Source organism: Ursus americanus, chromosome 17 (genome assembly GCF_024610735.1).
Source record: "Ursus americanus isolate L20-20 chromosome 17, mUrsAme1.1.p, whole genome shotgun sequence".
NCBI classification, from domain to species: domain Eukaryota; kingdom Metazoa; phylum Chordata; class Mammalia; order Carnivora; family Ursidae; genus Ursus; species Ursus americanus.
The window spans coordinates 10,596,287-10,609,996 of record NC_142143.1 but is presented as its reverse complement, the minus strand read 5'-3'; the positions used below and the strand labels follow the sequence as shown (position 1 = coordinate 10,609,996).

Below are 13,710 nucleotides of genomic sequence, written 5' to 3'. Positions count from 1 at the left end.
AATGGCCCCGTGCCTCTGCTCCTTTCTTGCAAGCAAGACCTCCCGTTTCTCCTGGGTGCTGGCGTGGGGGGGCGGGGGGCGAAGGAGCCCCAGCGTGATGAATCACAGCCCCATGCTTGGGGGCGTGGCCATGGGGATTTCTAGAAAGGAAAAGCACCTGCCTGATTCTCAAGTCCCTCAGCCCCAGGAGACCACAGCTCTGGAAGGGGGCGGTGGGCGGATGAAGGGTGGGGGACAGCACTGGGCTGGGAAGTTGGGAAACTGCCTAACTGGCCACGTGGCCCTGGGGTTATCACCTCCTTTCTCCGGGCCTCAGTTTCCCCAGCCATAACAGAAAGGAAATGAGGCCCGATGTCTGTCTGGTGCTAAATCTCCAAGTGACCTGTCCCCAGAGTGAGGGGGACCCTCTCTCTGCTCCAGACTCCTCTGCCCCCAAACCTGTCCCTTAGTCCCCGAGCCCCAGACCCCACACTCCCTTCTGGCTTCCTGGCCTGCGCCCCGCCCCCCCCCCCCCCCAGGCCCGCACACCCCAGCAGAGTCCCTGGGCAGCACAGTAAAGACGACTGGTTTCGGTATCAGTGTGTAAACTTTAAGGAGAACGTGTCTTTGTTTTCCTGTCCGTTATTGTCGGGTGGTGGTGGTTCACAGTCAGGTGGTGGTCAGGTGTGTGCATGGGTGCGTGCGTGCGGGTGTGCGTGTGCGTCCACTCCTCGGCCTCGGCCTCGACCCCCGGCGCCGCCCCCTCCCCCCGGCCCGGCTGCCGGGCCCTTCCCCGAGTGCCCCCCCGCCCTCCCCCTCCGGCCTCACCGGGAAGGAGAGGGTCACAGCTTCTGCTGGGCCGAGACCCCTTTCCAATAATCGAGGATGTCGTGCAGGTCCTCGTCCTTGGCGAACTGGACCTTCTTGCGCAGGGCGTGGCCGGCTGCCACGTACACCTCCTCCCGGTGGTGCTTCTTGTAGGGCCGGAAGCGCTCCCAGATCTTGTGCGTGCTCTCGGAGGAGTACTCAGGGCTGGAGGAGTAACCTGAGTAGTAGTGTCTGGGGGAGAGCTGCGAGTAGGTGGAGTCCCGCTTGGAGCGGGTCAGCGGCTTGAGAAAGGACACGCGCTGGCTCAGGCTGTCGGCGCCCTCCTCGTAGTACAGGGCGGGGAAGCTGTGCCGGTGCTCACTGCAGTGGAAGGCGGGCTTCACCTCCAGGTGGTGGACGCCGCCGCCCCCGCCGCCACCCCCCACCGCTGCCCGCGGGCACCAGCGGGAGCCGGTCCAGCGGGCTGTTGAGGGGGCTGCCCTTCTCGATGTACTTGGAGTCACCCTTGGCCAGCCCCGCGGCCACCGGGTGGTCGGGCACGTCCAGGCTGAAGACCTTGGCGCTCTTGATGGAGCCGCTGGAGGACACGCTGCAGGTCTTGCGGGCCACGGCGGCGTCGGCGCTCAGCTGGCGCTGGAGCGGGTGGTGGGAGCTCTCCTTGTAGGGGGGTGAGAGGAAGCTGGGCCGCTCCAGCGCCCCTGGGGCCGCGGCCGAGGAGGCAGCGGCGGCGGCGGCCGCGGGGAGGGACTGGCACTCGAAGGCCAGCTCGGGGTCCCCGCCGCCGCCTCCGCCCCCCAGGAAGGAGGCCGAGTCCAGCTTGAGGGCGTCGATGCAGTTGTTAATGATCTGATTGACCTTGTCCACCTCCTTGGCGATGGTGGAGATCTCAGCGGCCGAGCCCTGGCCATTCTCCAGGTCCGGGAGGTCGTCCTCCGGCCGGGCCAGGCCGTCCCCGCCCGTGCCCGTGCGCACCTCGATGTAGTTGCCCTTGGTGGCCACCTTGGGTGTGTCCAGCCCGGCCTCCAGCCCCTTGGAGGTGGGCAGCTTCTCCCCGATCATGGAGGGGATGGAGGCCATGCAGGACACGGGCAGCACGGGGGGTTCGCCCAGCTTCTGGGCGGCGTGCACCACAGAGCCGGCATCCACGTCCGCCCCGTAGCGCATCTCCAGGATGGTTTTCTTGACCTTGACCGACTTCTGCTTCTCCTCCTGCATGCGCCGCTTGCGCAGGCAGTAGTAGACGGCGCCCAGCACGATGACCATGCCGAAGAGGCAGCCCAGGATGGTCATGATGTAGTGGGTGGTGGTGGAGGTGCTGGGCGCCAGGTCGCCGGGGACGGGGTCCCGCGTGGTGAAGGTCAGGCAGGTGTGGTTGAAGCGGCGGCTGTTGCGCAGGGACGTCACGCAGAAGGTGTACTCGGTGTGCGCCCGCAGCTTGTCGAGCGTGACCATCTCCTTCTTGTTCTTGAGCGTCATGACGTCGGAGAAGTAGCTGTTGTTGTACTGGACCAGCACGTACATCTTGCTGTAGGGGTGCGGGATGATGACCACCAGCGTGGCCGAGGTGAAGGTGACGTGGTGCAGCTTGATGGCGGGCCCCGCCGACGCGTCCGTGGTGGACGAGGCTGGCGGCTCCACCGAGAGGATCTCGTCGGGGTTGAAGCCCGAGTTCTCGTCGGGCTCCCTCTGGGCGTCGGTGGAGTAGGGCGTGGGGTGGCTGGCGGGCCGGGCGGGCAGCGAGCCGTTGCGGCACTTGGCCTGGAGCACGGTGATGGCGTTGAGGCTGTGGTAGGGCCGCGGCACCAGCAGCGGGTAGCCGGCGAACTCGCGCGGGGACTCGCACTGCAGGCGGTCGTAGTTCTTGGTGACGTTGTTGAACACCACCAGCCAGGCCAGGAAGCCGAAGAGGTCACACTCGCAGTTGAAGGGGTTGCCAGCCAGCTCGCACACCATGAGGCTGGCCAGGCCGGCGAAGGTGGCGCCGTCCAGGCGGCTGAGGCGGTTGGAGGACAGGTCGATGCTGATGAGGCTCGGGCACTCGGAGAAGGCGGCGGGCGTCACCACCTCGATGAGGTTGTGCTGCACGAAGAGGAACTGCAGGCGGCCCATGCCGCGCAGCATGCCCTCGGTCAGGTTGCTGAGCTTGTTGTAGCCCAGCTGCAGCACCTGTAGGCTCGACTGGCCCAGGAAGGCGCCGTCCTCGATGTAGGAGATCTCGTTCTTGGTGAGGTTGAGGTCGGTGAGGTTCCCGAAGCGGTTGAGCGAGGAGTAGAGCACGGCCTTGAGCTTGTTCTCGTTGAGCCGCAGGTCGTGCACGGTGCTGTTGATGTGCTGTGGGATGGTCTCGTAGGGCGGCTGGTTCTGGCTGCAGATGGCCAGCCACACGTACCCCTTGTCGCCCTCGATGAGCCAGCAGTCGGCGCGTACTGCGCCTGGCCGGCACACGCACAGCAGCGCGGCGGCGCACAGCCCCAGGCGCAGCATGGCGCCGGCCGCCACCCCCGGGAAGGCCGGGCTCGGGGGGACAGGGGGCCGGGGCGCGGGGGTACCTAGCGGCGGGAGGCTGGGGCTGGCGGCACAGTCCTCCCCGGGGCCGCCACCATCTTGGGGGCGACCCCCCGGCACGGGGGGCCCTGGGTGAAGCAGACACGGCAGGGGCCGATGGTAGGGTTGGGGAGGGGGTGTCCTCCGCGGCGCTACCAGCAGGTGGGGGCCACCAGGACGGGGACACGCAGCGGAACACACCCCCACCGCCTGTTTCCAGGAAGGTGCACAGGCTCTCGAGACTTGACTTCCTCTCTCTCCTGCTCCTGCTCCTCTTCTTCCTCCTCTTCCTCCTCCTCTGGCTCTGGGCTCAGAACTTCAGACGATTCCCACGATGCCCACGGGAGGCTGGAGAGTGAAGCTCTGAGGAGGGAGCGCGAGAGACGGGGCAGGAAGGAAGAGACCCATCTGTCACCTGGCTCCTGAAAGGCAGCACCAAGAGGGGGTGACAGATCAGTGAAAGCTCAGAGCAGCCCCACTAAAGCTCCAGCGCGGGCCCCTGTCCCTTCTCTACCCCCTCCCACTGGGGGGTCCTTGGTGCCAGCAACACACTGGGGTCCCTGTCACATAAAAGAAGGGAGAGCGGTGGGTGGCGAGAGAGGGAGGAGGGGGCCAAGAGGTCTGGAAGGAAGGAGACAGAAGAAACAAGGAATAGGGACGGGGACAGAATCTGAGAACGGTGGGCAGAGAAGGGAGACTGGACAGTGACAGTTCAGGCGCGCATGGGTGCACGTGCGCACACACACACACTCCCCAGCGCTCCTGTCCACACTCATCCCCCTGCTTGCACAAAGACCCACAGGCCCTCGCATGAGCCAGAACACAGGAGCGTGCCCACGGACGGGCTTATGTTGGACAAATGGGCCCACAGACACACGACCACATAGCAAGGCAGGCACCTTCCAATCCAGGAAAAGAATTAAGAAGCCCAGCAAAATGCCTCCTCCCCTCCATGCCCAAAGATAAATAATTCATTTGTTGTGTAACCGCTCTTGTTCCAAAAATAATTCCCTTGTCTCAGCTTCCATGGGGGAAGGGGAGTGGAGCAGCATGGCTGTGGGCCCCCCAAGCCGGGGGTCTCCGACAGGGGGAGGGCATGCGGAGAACTCCTTCTACCTGAGGGAGCAGAGCCAAGGGAGAGAGGGCGAGAGTCTGGGAAGCCAGACACACCCCCGATATCACGTCCTTAAAGTGCTTTCCGTTAGAGGGCCTGATCCTAGAGTATAGGCCTCAGGCAGGTGGAGAAGCTCACGGCATCCCGAACAGTGTGGCCGAAGCCCCACGTCTCCTCTGTGGCTGGAGAGTCAGAGGTCCAGAGAGGGGCAGGGCCTTGCCCCTAGTCACACAGCACAGCCTGGGCCAGGATCGAGGCTCCCCAGGCACCAGGAGTCAGGAGGCCTAGAGCCCCCTCCATGATGCCAGATGGAACGAACCATCTCTGAATGTGTTGCCAGTTTGTAAAATGGGGACCAGGTCCCTGCCCGGCCATCTGATGGGGAAGAAGTACAGTGAGCCATGCTGCCCACACCCGAGATGCCGCGGAATAGTGTTGGTGGCATAGGGCTCACAGCCAGCAGACCCTCATTTTACAGGTGGGGACTGAGCCCCGGACCAGCGAAGACTTGCCCCAGTCACCCAGCAAGCCAGACAGGGGCCGCTCAGCCAGATGTGGGTCCAGCTCCTCCGCAAGGCTCTCTCGATTTGCAGGAAGAGCCCCGTGCACACTCCCCTCGCCCTGGGCAGTGGCCAGGGGCATGAAGATGGGGCCAGAGAAATCCACGTTTGGACAAAGAAAGCCAGAGACGGTTCACAAGAGCCACCGCTAACTCAGCACCTCCTCCCAGGAAACTCCAGGAGAGACAGTGCGTTGAAAAGAAAAAAAAATGTATTAAACCTTTGCTGTTAAAGCAAAACCAATTTACAGCCCTGAGCCCCAGAGGGCAGGAACAGAGGAGAGGGAAGCAGGGAGGGAAACAGTCCCCAGAGCAGTGCAGGCAGGCAGTTTCTGTTGAGGAGGGTGGCAGGGGAACAGGGCATTCGATGACCTCTTGGATTAAAGGTGGACACAGTGACAGAAGCTGCGATGATCAGGACCTCTAGGTGAGGCGGACTCACACCTCCCAGTCCCCTGCAGGGCTGGTTTGGGCTGAGCTGCCGGGCGGGGATGGGGCGGGGATGGGGGGGGTGGCAATGAGGGGACACAAGGCAGTCGGGCAGGGACGGGCAGCAGAGAGCATTTCTGTCCTTGGTCGTGCCTTGCGGCCGCAGAGCTGGAATCCGGAGACCCGCGCTCCCAGCTGGCGTGGCTGCTGGCTCCTTAGGGCCTCAGTTTCCTCCCCTGCCCCAGGCAACGAGGTTGTACTGGCGGAGACTGAGTGGCCAAGCTCACCCTGTCAGAGAGCCCTCTGTGCAACCCCCCCCCCGGCTGGGAATGTCTGGGGACCGCATTTGTATGCAGGTACACGTGCAGGTGTGCACTGACTCAGAACGCCAGCGCAGGGGTGTGCAAGCAGACGTGTGGAAGCAGACGGATGTGCAGGCAGCCGTGTGTGCACACACGTGCCTAAGCAAACACCCAGGACGCGTGCATGTGTAACCTGCTATGGGAGTGCTCTTGGGTGAAGGTGAGCTCACTTGTGGGGGGGGAAGGGGTGCACGTAGGGGCATCTTGGGGACACGGGCATATACCTGCTTATGCGTCAACATGTTTCAGCACATGCGTGTTCCACACGTAGATGTATGTGTGTGCATGTGCAATTCAGCCACACAGAGCAGCCCCTCCGTTCCCCACCCCCCTATCTTCAGTTCTGAGTTGCTCAAGCCAGCACCCCCAGCCAGGCCCAGGGGGTACAGGGCAAAGCTGAGCTGGCTGGAGCCCCTGGCAATCCAAGGCCACGCTAGGGGATGTGAAGAGGCTGGGGGGGACTAGGAGAAGGGTCCAGGCTTAGGGACAGGGGCTAGTCCTATCCCACCTCTTCCCTTCCCAAACAGTCCAGGGTAGACAGAAGCCCCCACCGCAGCTACTCTGAGCTCTGTGCAGCCGAGCCCTCAAGGTGACCCTGCCCGTGGCCCTCTCTCCTGCTCCTCTTGGTCTCCAGGATGTCCTGGGCTGGAGCCCAGCTCCCCTCACCCTCCCACCCCTCCCATGACTCAGACCAAAGGAGAGGAGGTTCCCCATCACCCCTTCCCGTGTGTGCATCAGCCACTCGGTCCCGGTCCCTGGGCCACCTGCCCACCACCCCTTGAGGCCTGATGCAGCCAGGGAAGGGGGACAGCAAGGGGAAGAAGGTGCTGAGAGCAGCACTTGGCCCCCCGCCCGGCTGCACACCCACTCAAGGTGTGGGGGAGGGCTGCTGGCTCACACCTGGAGCTGGGGGGCCTCATGGTCATGGTGATGCCCCAGCACACACGCTGGCAGGAGGAGCAGGGCCCTACCCCCCCACTCCTGGGGGGGGAACTGCTGGTGGAGGGAAAGGAAGGAGTGAGGGAGCTGCAAACAGGAGGCCAGGGCTGAGCAGGATAGGAAAGCAAAATACCAAGACAGCCAAGCGGGGAGAGACAGAGGATGGAAATGAATGGAGAGCGAGCGTCTGAGACAGGAACCAATCAGCAGAGAAGCTCAGAGAGGTGATGGAAAGCACAGAGCCTGCTCCGCACCCATCCGGGGGGCCGAAATGCAGTCGGGGACCAGCTCAGAGGGAGGGGCGGAAGCAGAGGGGACCAGCTCAGGTGGAAGCAGAGGCCTTTGCTACCCTGCACCAGGGGTGTTACACCTGGGAAAGCCTGGCCCCGCCTCCCACCTTCCCAGCTGACCCAGCCTCCCTTCCCCCACCCACGCACTGGGCCTGCCCCCGGGGTGCACACGTGTGTGGCAGGGACAAATGACCTCTGGCCCGTGCAGAGGCAGCTCCCCCCCCCCAGCACAGAAAAGAAACACGGCCAAGTTGGGGGGTGCGGCGTACTGCAGAGGGATCTTGGGGTGGGCCCCCAGTCTAGCTGGCTACAGATGTCCCCTGTCATGGGGACACTCTTGGATGGTGAAGAGGAAGGAGGGTCAGCAAGACCTGACGGGTCTGAGGGGCACAGCTCAGGTGGGGTCTCAGTTCAGAGCCACAGAACGTGAGTCACTCTCAGCAAATTCCACCCCCACCCCCACCCCCGTCTCTGGGCCTCAGCAACTGCCCCCCAGAAGCCACGGGTTGATCGAGCTGGTTTGGAGGCCCTTCTCCTCCAGGTGCCACGAGGCTCCGGGCACCTCCATGGACTCCGAATCCTAGACCTTCAGAGCTGGAAGGACGAGGGGCCCTTGCTCAACCCAGTCCCAGCCCTTCCCAGAGGGGAAGCAGATGCCAGGACCGGGGAAGGGTCACCTGCCGCTGGCGGCAGTTAAGGCTCAGGCCCCAGGGTGGAAGTGGATCTCGATCTACCAACCTCAAATCCCTTCTGGGAGTTTACTGCCCCACAGGGGCGCCCCCCCCCCCTCAGCTAACCCAGAACACGGCTCAGGGTGCATAGCACATTGTCCGGCACACAGGGCTGCTCGCCAGGGCTCCCCCTCCCTGGGCTGGGTGCATGGGTGGACAGGGTAAGGTCTGCCGGAGTGTCCCCCAGCTGAGGGGGGATAGGTGGGAGATGGGGAAGCCAGGGTCAGCAGGGAAGGCGAGACGCAGGGCTGGCCAGCTCTGAACCTGTTTCTCCATCTGCATGGCATGGGGAGAGCCACCTGCTATCTCCTTGGGCTCCCCTGAAGCCCCAGGCCATGGGGGAGACAAATGCACCATGCAGGGCAGAAGGCTCCCATGGGGACACTGGTGGTGGGATCTGGGGAACAGTTCGGGGGGAGGGATGCAGTCCACATTCTAGCCTCCCAGGAGCAGGGACCAGAGGGTTGACTGGGGAAATCTCATTTGCAGCAGCAGATAAGCCCTGGCCTGGGCTCTTCCCTGGGCCAGGCTGGCCAAGGTCCCCTGAGGTACCATTGTCACTGTCTGGGTCAATGCCATCACCCAGGATTACGAGGACTGAGGACTCTTGGGACCCAGCCAGAACTCCTGGGACAGGCAGCAGGCTGCCTCACCTCTGTCTGCTGAAAGACAGCAACCAGGCCACAGGTCCCAGAGATGGGCTACTACCCCTCTGCTCTCTGGGACAAAGCCCGCCACCTCTGGGGGCTGGACACTGAAACTTGTCGCTGCCTCCACCACACTGGGGGTCCCCGGGGCAGGTCACTCTGGGCCTCAGTTGCTCGTCTGTAAAATGGGATAATTATACCTTCACCACTGAGCTACCATTTGGTAGGTAAACCATTTGGATTTCAGGTACAGTGAGCCCCAGCTGCAGGGCAGAGAGTAAGAAGTATGGATGTTGACGGCAGAGGGTCCTGGGATTGAATGCTGAGCTGTGTGACACACGGCACCTTAATTAACCTCTCTGGGCTTCAGTCTCCTCACCTGTAAGATGGTCATAACTATCCCTTTGGCTGACATTGTACAGTCCTTGAATCTTATATCAATCCTGCATGACTGGTGCTATCCGCCTCATTTTACAGATGAGAAAACTGAGGCTCTCTCCTTCCCTAGCTTCCTCTAAAGAGCTGGGCCAATGGCGGGGACTGGACATGGACCCCTTGCGTAGGCACCTTCCTCCCTATCAGGAAAGTATCCACAAGCCAAGAGAAACTTCAATTTCTCTATCATTACGAAGTACTTACTCCAGGCCAGCTATGCTCCTCAAATCCCCAGGCACACTCCTACCTCAGGGCCTTTGCACATGCTATTCTCGCTGCCTAGAATGCTCCTACCCCCCATGTCTGCACAGGCCACTACCCCCACTTCATTCAGGTCTCTAGTCAACTGCTCCCCTCTTAAGCCCACCTTTCCCGACACCAAATCTGAGATAACTCACTGGTCATTCAAACCTGGCTTTGGTCCCTTCATAGGACTCAACAATACCAGACATCATTTAGTTCTTTATTATCAGCCACCCTACTCACCCACCCCTTCATGAAATCAAAGCAGGCTTTATTTCGTTTGCAACTATAATTAACCTCCATGCCTAGAACAAGGTCAAACATGGAGCAGGTGCTCAGAACGCCATGTGTGGAATGAGACCTCGGGGCTAGGGATGGGGACAGAGCACAGAGGGAGATCCTGGGGTCCCTGACTCCACTGAGACAGCATGGTACATATCAGAGGGAGGGGCCCCACTGATGGGGTGCTCATGGGGTGCAGGAAACGCACTGAGCCTTCCTGTTAGCCTCATGACTCCCCTTATGCTTCTCATTTATGGATGAGTAAACAGGCTCAGAGAGGTGCCGTGATCTGCCCAAGACCACATAGCGGGGAACCTGGGCCTGCCTGAGCTCTTAGAACTATCAGACTTTCTGGAATTCCTGCAGAGGTAATGTTCCCCAACTTGCATACGCCTCGTGACAGGCATCTCAGCGCCCATCTGAAGCTACTTCTAGCCTTCTTGAACAGCTCGGATGGACGCACGTTTCTTCTTATATTACAGAGCCAACTCCGACTCCTCGTGCCTCTGTTCATGGGTCCGAGGGCTGAGAACAAGGCCAATAGCATCCCTTAAGGGGTCCACCCATATTGCTCATCAGTTAACTCGCGCCCCTCCAGTCCGCTTATCCAGTCTACACAGCCTCACGTCCCCTACCCCTCTTGCTCCCCCATGGTTTCAAGTCCCCAGCTCTTGGATCCAGCTGCCCCAGGTCATGCTTGCTGTCAAGGCCCCCACTAAAATGTGTCCCCTGGAGGGAGCCCAGCATCACGCCAACGCGGTCCGAGCCATGATGGGCACCAGGGCCCTCTGCCTCCCTCGGTTCGGCACCACATTCCGTTGGAGAAGCGGGAGTGTGCTCGGGCCTTGTGTCCTCGTCCTAGACGTCAACCACACCCCCGGGCCCCTTCACACATTCCGCCGGGGAGCCCCAGTGTGCTGACCGTCCCCAGGCAGCTCTGGGCAGTAAGCGTGTGGGCCGCGCCCGAGGTGCCGGGCTCCGTGTACCCCCATTCAATCACGTCTCGTTAGGCTCAGCCCTCCGTACAGCTGCTCCGCATCTCGGGGGAGCCGGCTTCTGCCCCTCGATAGCTCGGCCCTCTCTCCCGGCTCTGCGCCATCCGGGGCTGGGCGAGCAGACCACGGCGGCATCCGTATCTGTGTCACGGGGGACACGGGGAACAGGCTGGCCGCTCACCCCTGCGGCCCAGCAGCACACGCAACCGCGTTCCTGACACAGCGGCGCGTATCCACCGCCCACCTACTAGGGGCCTGGCACCGAAGCGGATACGCACGCCCCGCCTTCACCAAGCTTCCAGCCCACCTGGAAGAGCTTCATGAGAACACCACACCAGCAACAGCAGCAAGGGCTGAGAGCTACTGGGGGGGGGGGGTGGCTGGTGAATTGGGTTTGCACAGCCTCCACATACAAGCCCTGGCCTCCAAGCCCGGTCACCTTGGCCAGGGAAGGGGCTCTGGCTCTTCCATGGTGTTCTTGGCTGTCGCAATGCGCTGCTGACTGGCTCACTGTGTGACCTAGGGCAGGGCAGCACCTTACCGCTCTGGGCCTCAGTTTCCTCGTCTGTGCAGGGGGAGAACAGCCAGGCACTGGCGTCTCTCTGGTTTACTGGGAACCCCCCCCCCACCAAAGCCCTCTATAAACAGCCCACTGAGTCATCGCCCCTGAACCCACTGCTCCCAGGGCTGTCGCATCCGCCGTGTCCAGGCCTCAGTGGGAGGAGATAAGCAGGAAGATGGAAGGTTTCAACCAAAAGGTTTTGGTCTTGAAAAACTACCCAGTAGCTGACCAGAGAGGCCCGACACCGGTTCTGTGGAGAGCTCTTCTCAGATGGCCCAGCTTACACGGCCCACTCCCTGGCACCCACTCCCCAGCCCCGAGCAGCCCAGCACCCACCCCACCCACCACCAGGCACTGGGGGGAGCATGTGATCCTGCCCAAAGCCAAGGGTGACCTGTATTAAAAGTTCACCGCCTAGTCCCACCCCAGGGGTTATCTCTGGCTTTCCCAGAATCCACCAGGCTATTCAGAGGAATGCCTTTCCCAGCTGACCCCCACCTCCTCCAGCGGATCCCTGCCCTCCCCTGACATACCCACCTGCCCCCTGCCCCCTACCTGACCCATCCCCCAACTTGACCCCCGACCCCCTCACTTGGTCCCTGCCTCCCTGTCTGACCTCTGCACCTGGTCCCCACCTCTCCCACCTGACCCCTGCCTCCCGACCTGGCCCCTGACCCCCCCCACCCACCTAGTCCCTGACCAGACCCCCACTGGGCCCCTGCTGGCCCCTTGGCCTTGGCTCCAGCAAACCCCAGGCCCCGCTCAGCTGCAACCCCGGGCACTACTCACCAGTCTCCACTGGACCCGCTCTTTCACCAGTGCCTGCATACGCGCGGCTGCCTCTGCCCGCACGGCCTCCATTCATTCATTCAATAAACATTTATGGAGCACCTACTATGTACCAGGCACCGGCCAGGCCTGCCCTCCCAGCTCTGCCTGCTCCTCCTCCAGGGCCCCAAGGGGTGAACATGCCCTGCCTGCCAACATCCTCAGGGCGGTCCCAAGGTGGGGTGGCACATCCGAAGCCCACCGGGAGAAGGGGAAGCTCCGGTGGCTCGGAGTGCGGCCCCCTGGGAGGCAGCCTGGCGGGGGAGGGATAGGCAGCCTGGGGCAAGGTGAAGACAGAGTCCTGGCTCCTTCCCGGGCTGGGCCTAAGCACCTCTCACGTTAGCTCATTTATCCACGGCACAGCCTTAGAAGCCAGTACCATTATCATTCCCACTTTACAGAGGAGGACACTGAGGTCTCACGACTCCTACACAGTGGCTTTGGCCCTCTGTGGCACCAGGCTCTGGGTCAAGAATGCTGTGGGATCCTGTTTCATCTGGACAGTGCTTTAAAAAGCTTTTTTTTTTTTTAAATTAATTGCCAATATTGAAAACTTGGGTGACTTCATTTCAAACATCCCCATTTCTGGACTCCACGGAACCACCGAGAAGTTCTGGCTGCCCAGGATCTGTGTCTCCGCAAGGACACAGCAAATGCCCATCCTCCTCCCTGCCTCTCTGGCTGAGTTGCCTGCTGACCCTGGAGGTTATGAGACCAGCCACGGAGGGAAGCTCAGCATGGAAACAGTTAGAATCCCAGCCTTGGGGTGGGAGGGATCCCACGAGCCCCCTGGTCTGGGACCCAAGAGTGCCTTCGTCCCTGCTTCCCTCCGACCCCTGTCCTCCCTGTTCTGTGGCTCTGGGTTTTCAAGCTCTGAGACACTCTAATGGCATGGGTCTGTCATCTTGGGGTGCCTCTGATAAGGAGTCTGGGGCTCAGGAGTTCTCTACCTACCTATAATTCCTTGGTCCTAAAAGTCTACTGCATCTTGGTCTCCATGGGTCACCAATTCTAGAGGACTTGAAGCTGCCCTGACCCAAGAGCAAAGCCCCACTTAGCTCCAAGCAGACCCACTGGGGTGGAGACCCCAAACCAGGGGAGCACCCATACAATCTCCCAGATCTGCTTGTCGCCCCAGGGGACCCCTGGCTCTGCAATGATGCTGCCTGGGCTCCTGGGTTAGGTTTGGGGTTCCTGTTGAGGTTTGAGGTTTACTCGCTCCAAACACAAGTCCTACCCCATAAAACACTGTCACCCAAGGCTGCTGTGGATGCCAGGAGGCCCGAGCAAGGCCTCTGCTGAGGAAGCCACACCCCAGGGACAGCTTTAAGATCACCCCCCAGAGTAGGGCCTGCAGCAAAGGGCTCTGGAGTTTCTGGAATGGCCCCTTGCTCCCACCCCTCCGCCCACAGATTTCAAGTTCCCTTCTCGCTCTGCTCACCTGGGCCCACTGCCTGTCGCAGGCCCCAGCACCCAGAGCCTATAGCCAGCCAGGGGCGCAGCCCATCCCCACCATGAAGCAGGCAGAGGCAAGGGGTCCCTCTCCTGGCCCTGGGACTAGCTTCTCTGGAGCGGGGGGGGGGGGGGGAGCCCCCAGGGGCCTGCAGCTGCGGCATCAGAGAACAAGGAAGCTCTGTCCATGCTGGAAAAGCCCCGGAAATGCAGGGGGCGGAGGCACCCCATGACTGCCGGCTGCACAGAAACCATGGCCCAGGGCACGTGGCCACCAAGCCACCCTCCAACAGCATGGGTGTGTCATCCTGGGGGGTCTCTGATGATGAGGCTGAGGCCTATACCTTGCTACAATTCCTTAGTCCTGAAACTCAAGGGCAAGCCATGGAGACCGGCACCCCCTCATGTTCTCCTGGAAGGGTGGGCCAGATTCCAGCTGCATCCTGGCTCTGCCCCTGAACCCACAGCGTGCCCTCTGAGGCTCAGTCTCC

The 13,710-nt window shown here is 61.8% G+C and overlaps 1 protein-coding gene across 1 annotated transcript in view; it reads right to left on the bottom strand.

The window, feature by feature from the left end:
- Positions 1-505: 505 nt before the first annotated feature.
- ELFN2 (extracellular leucine rich repeat and fibronectin type III domain containing 2) overlaps positions 506-13,710 on the bottom strand; it is a 50,283-nt gene continuing 37,078 nt past the window's right edge. Inside the window, 2 exon segments of the mRNA XM_045780177.2 lie at positions 506-1,232; positions 1,234-3,773. Of these exon segments, the coding sequence (XP_045636133.2) occupies positions 822-1,232; positions 1,234-3,291 (2,469 nt within the window). The 5' untranslated portion in view covers positions 3,292-3,773 and the 3' untranslated portion in view covers positions 506-821.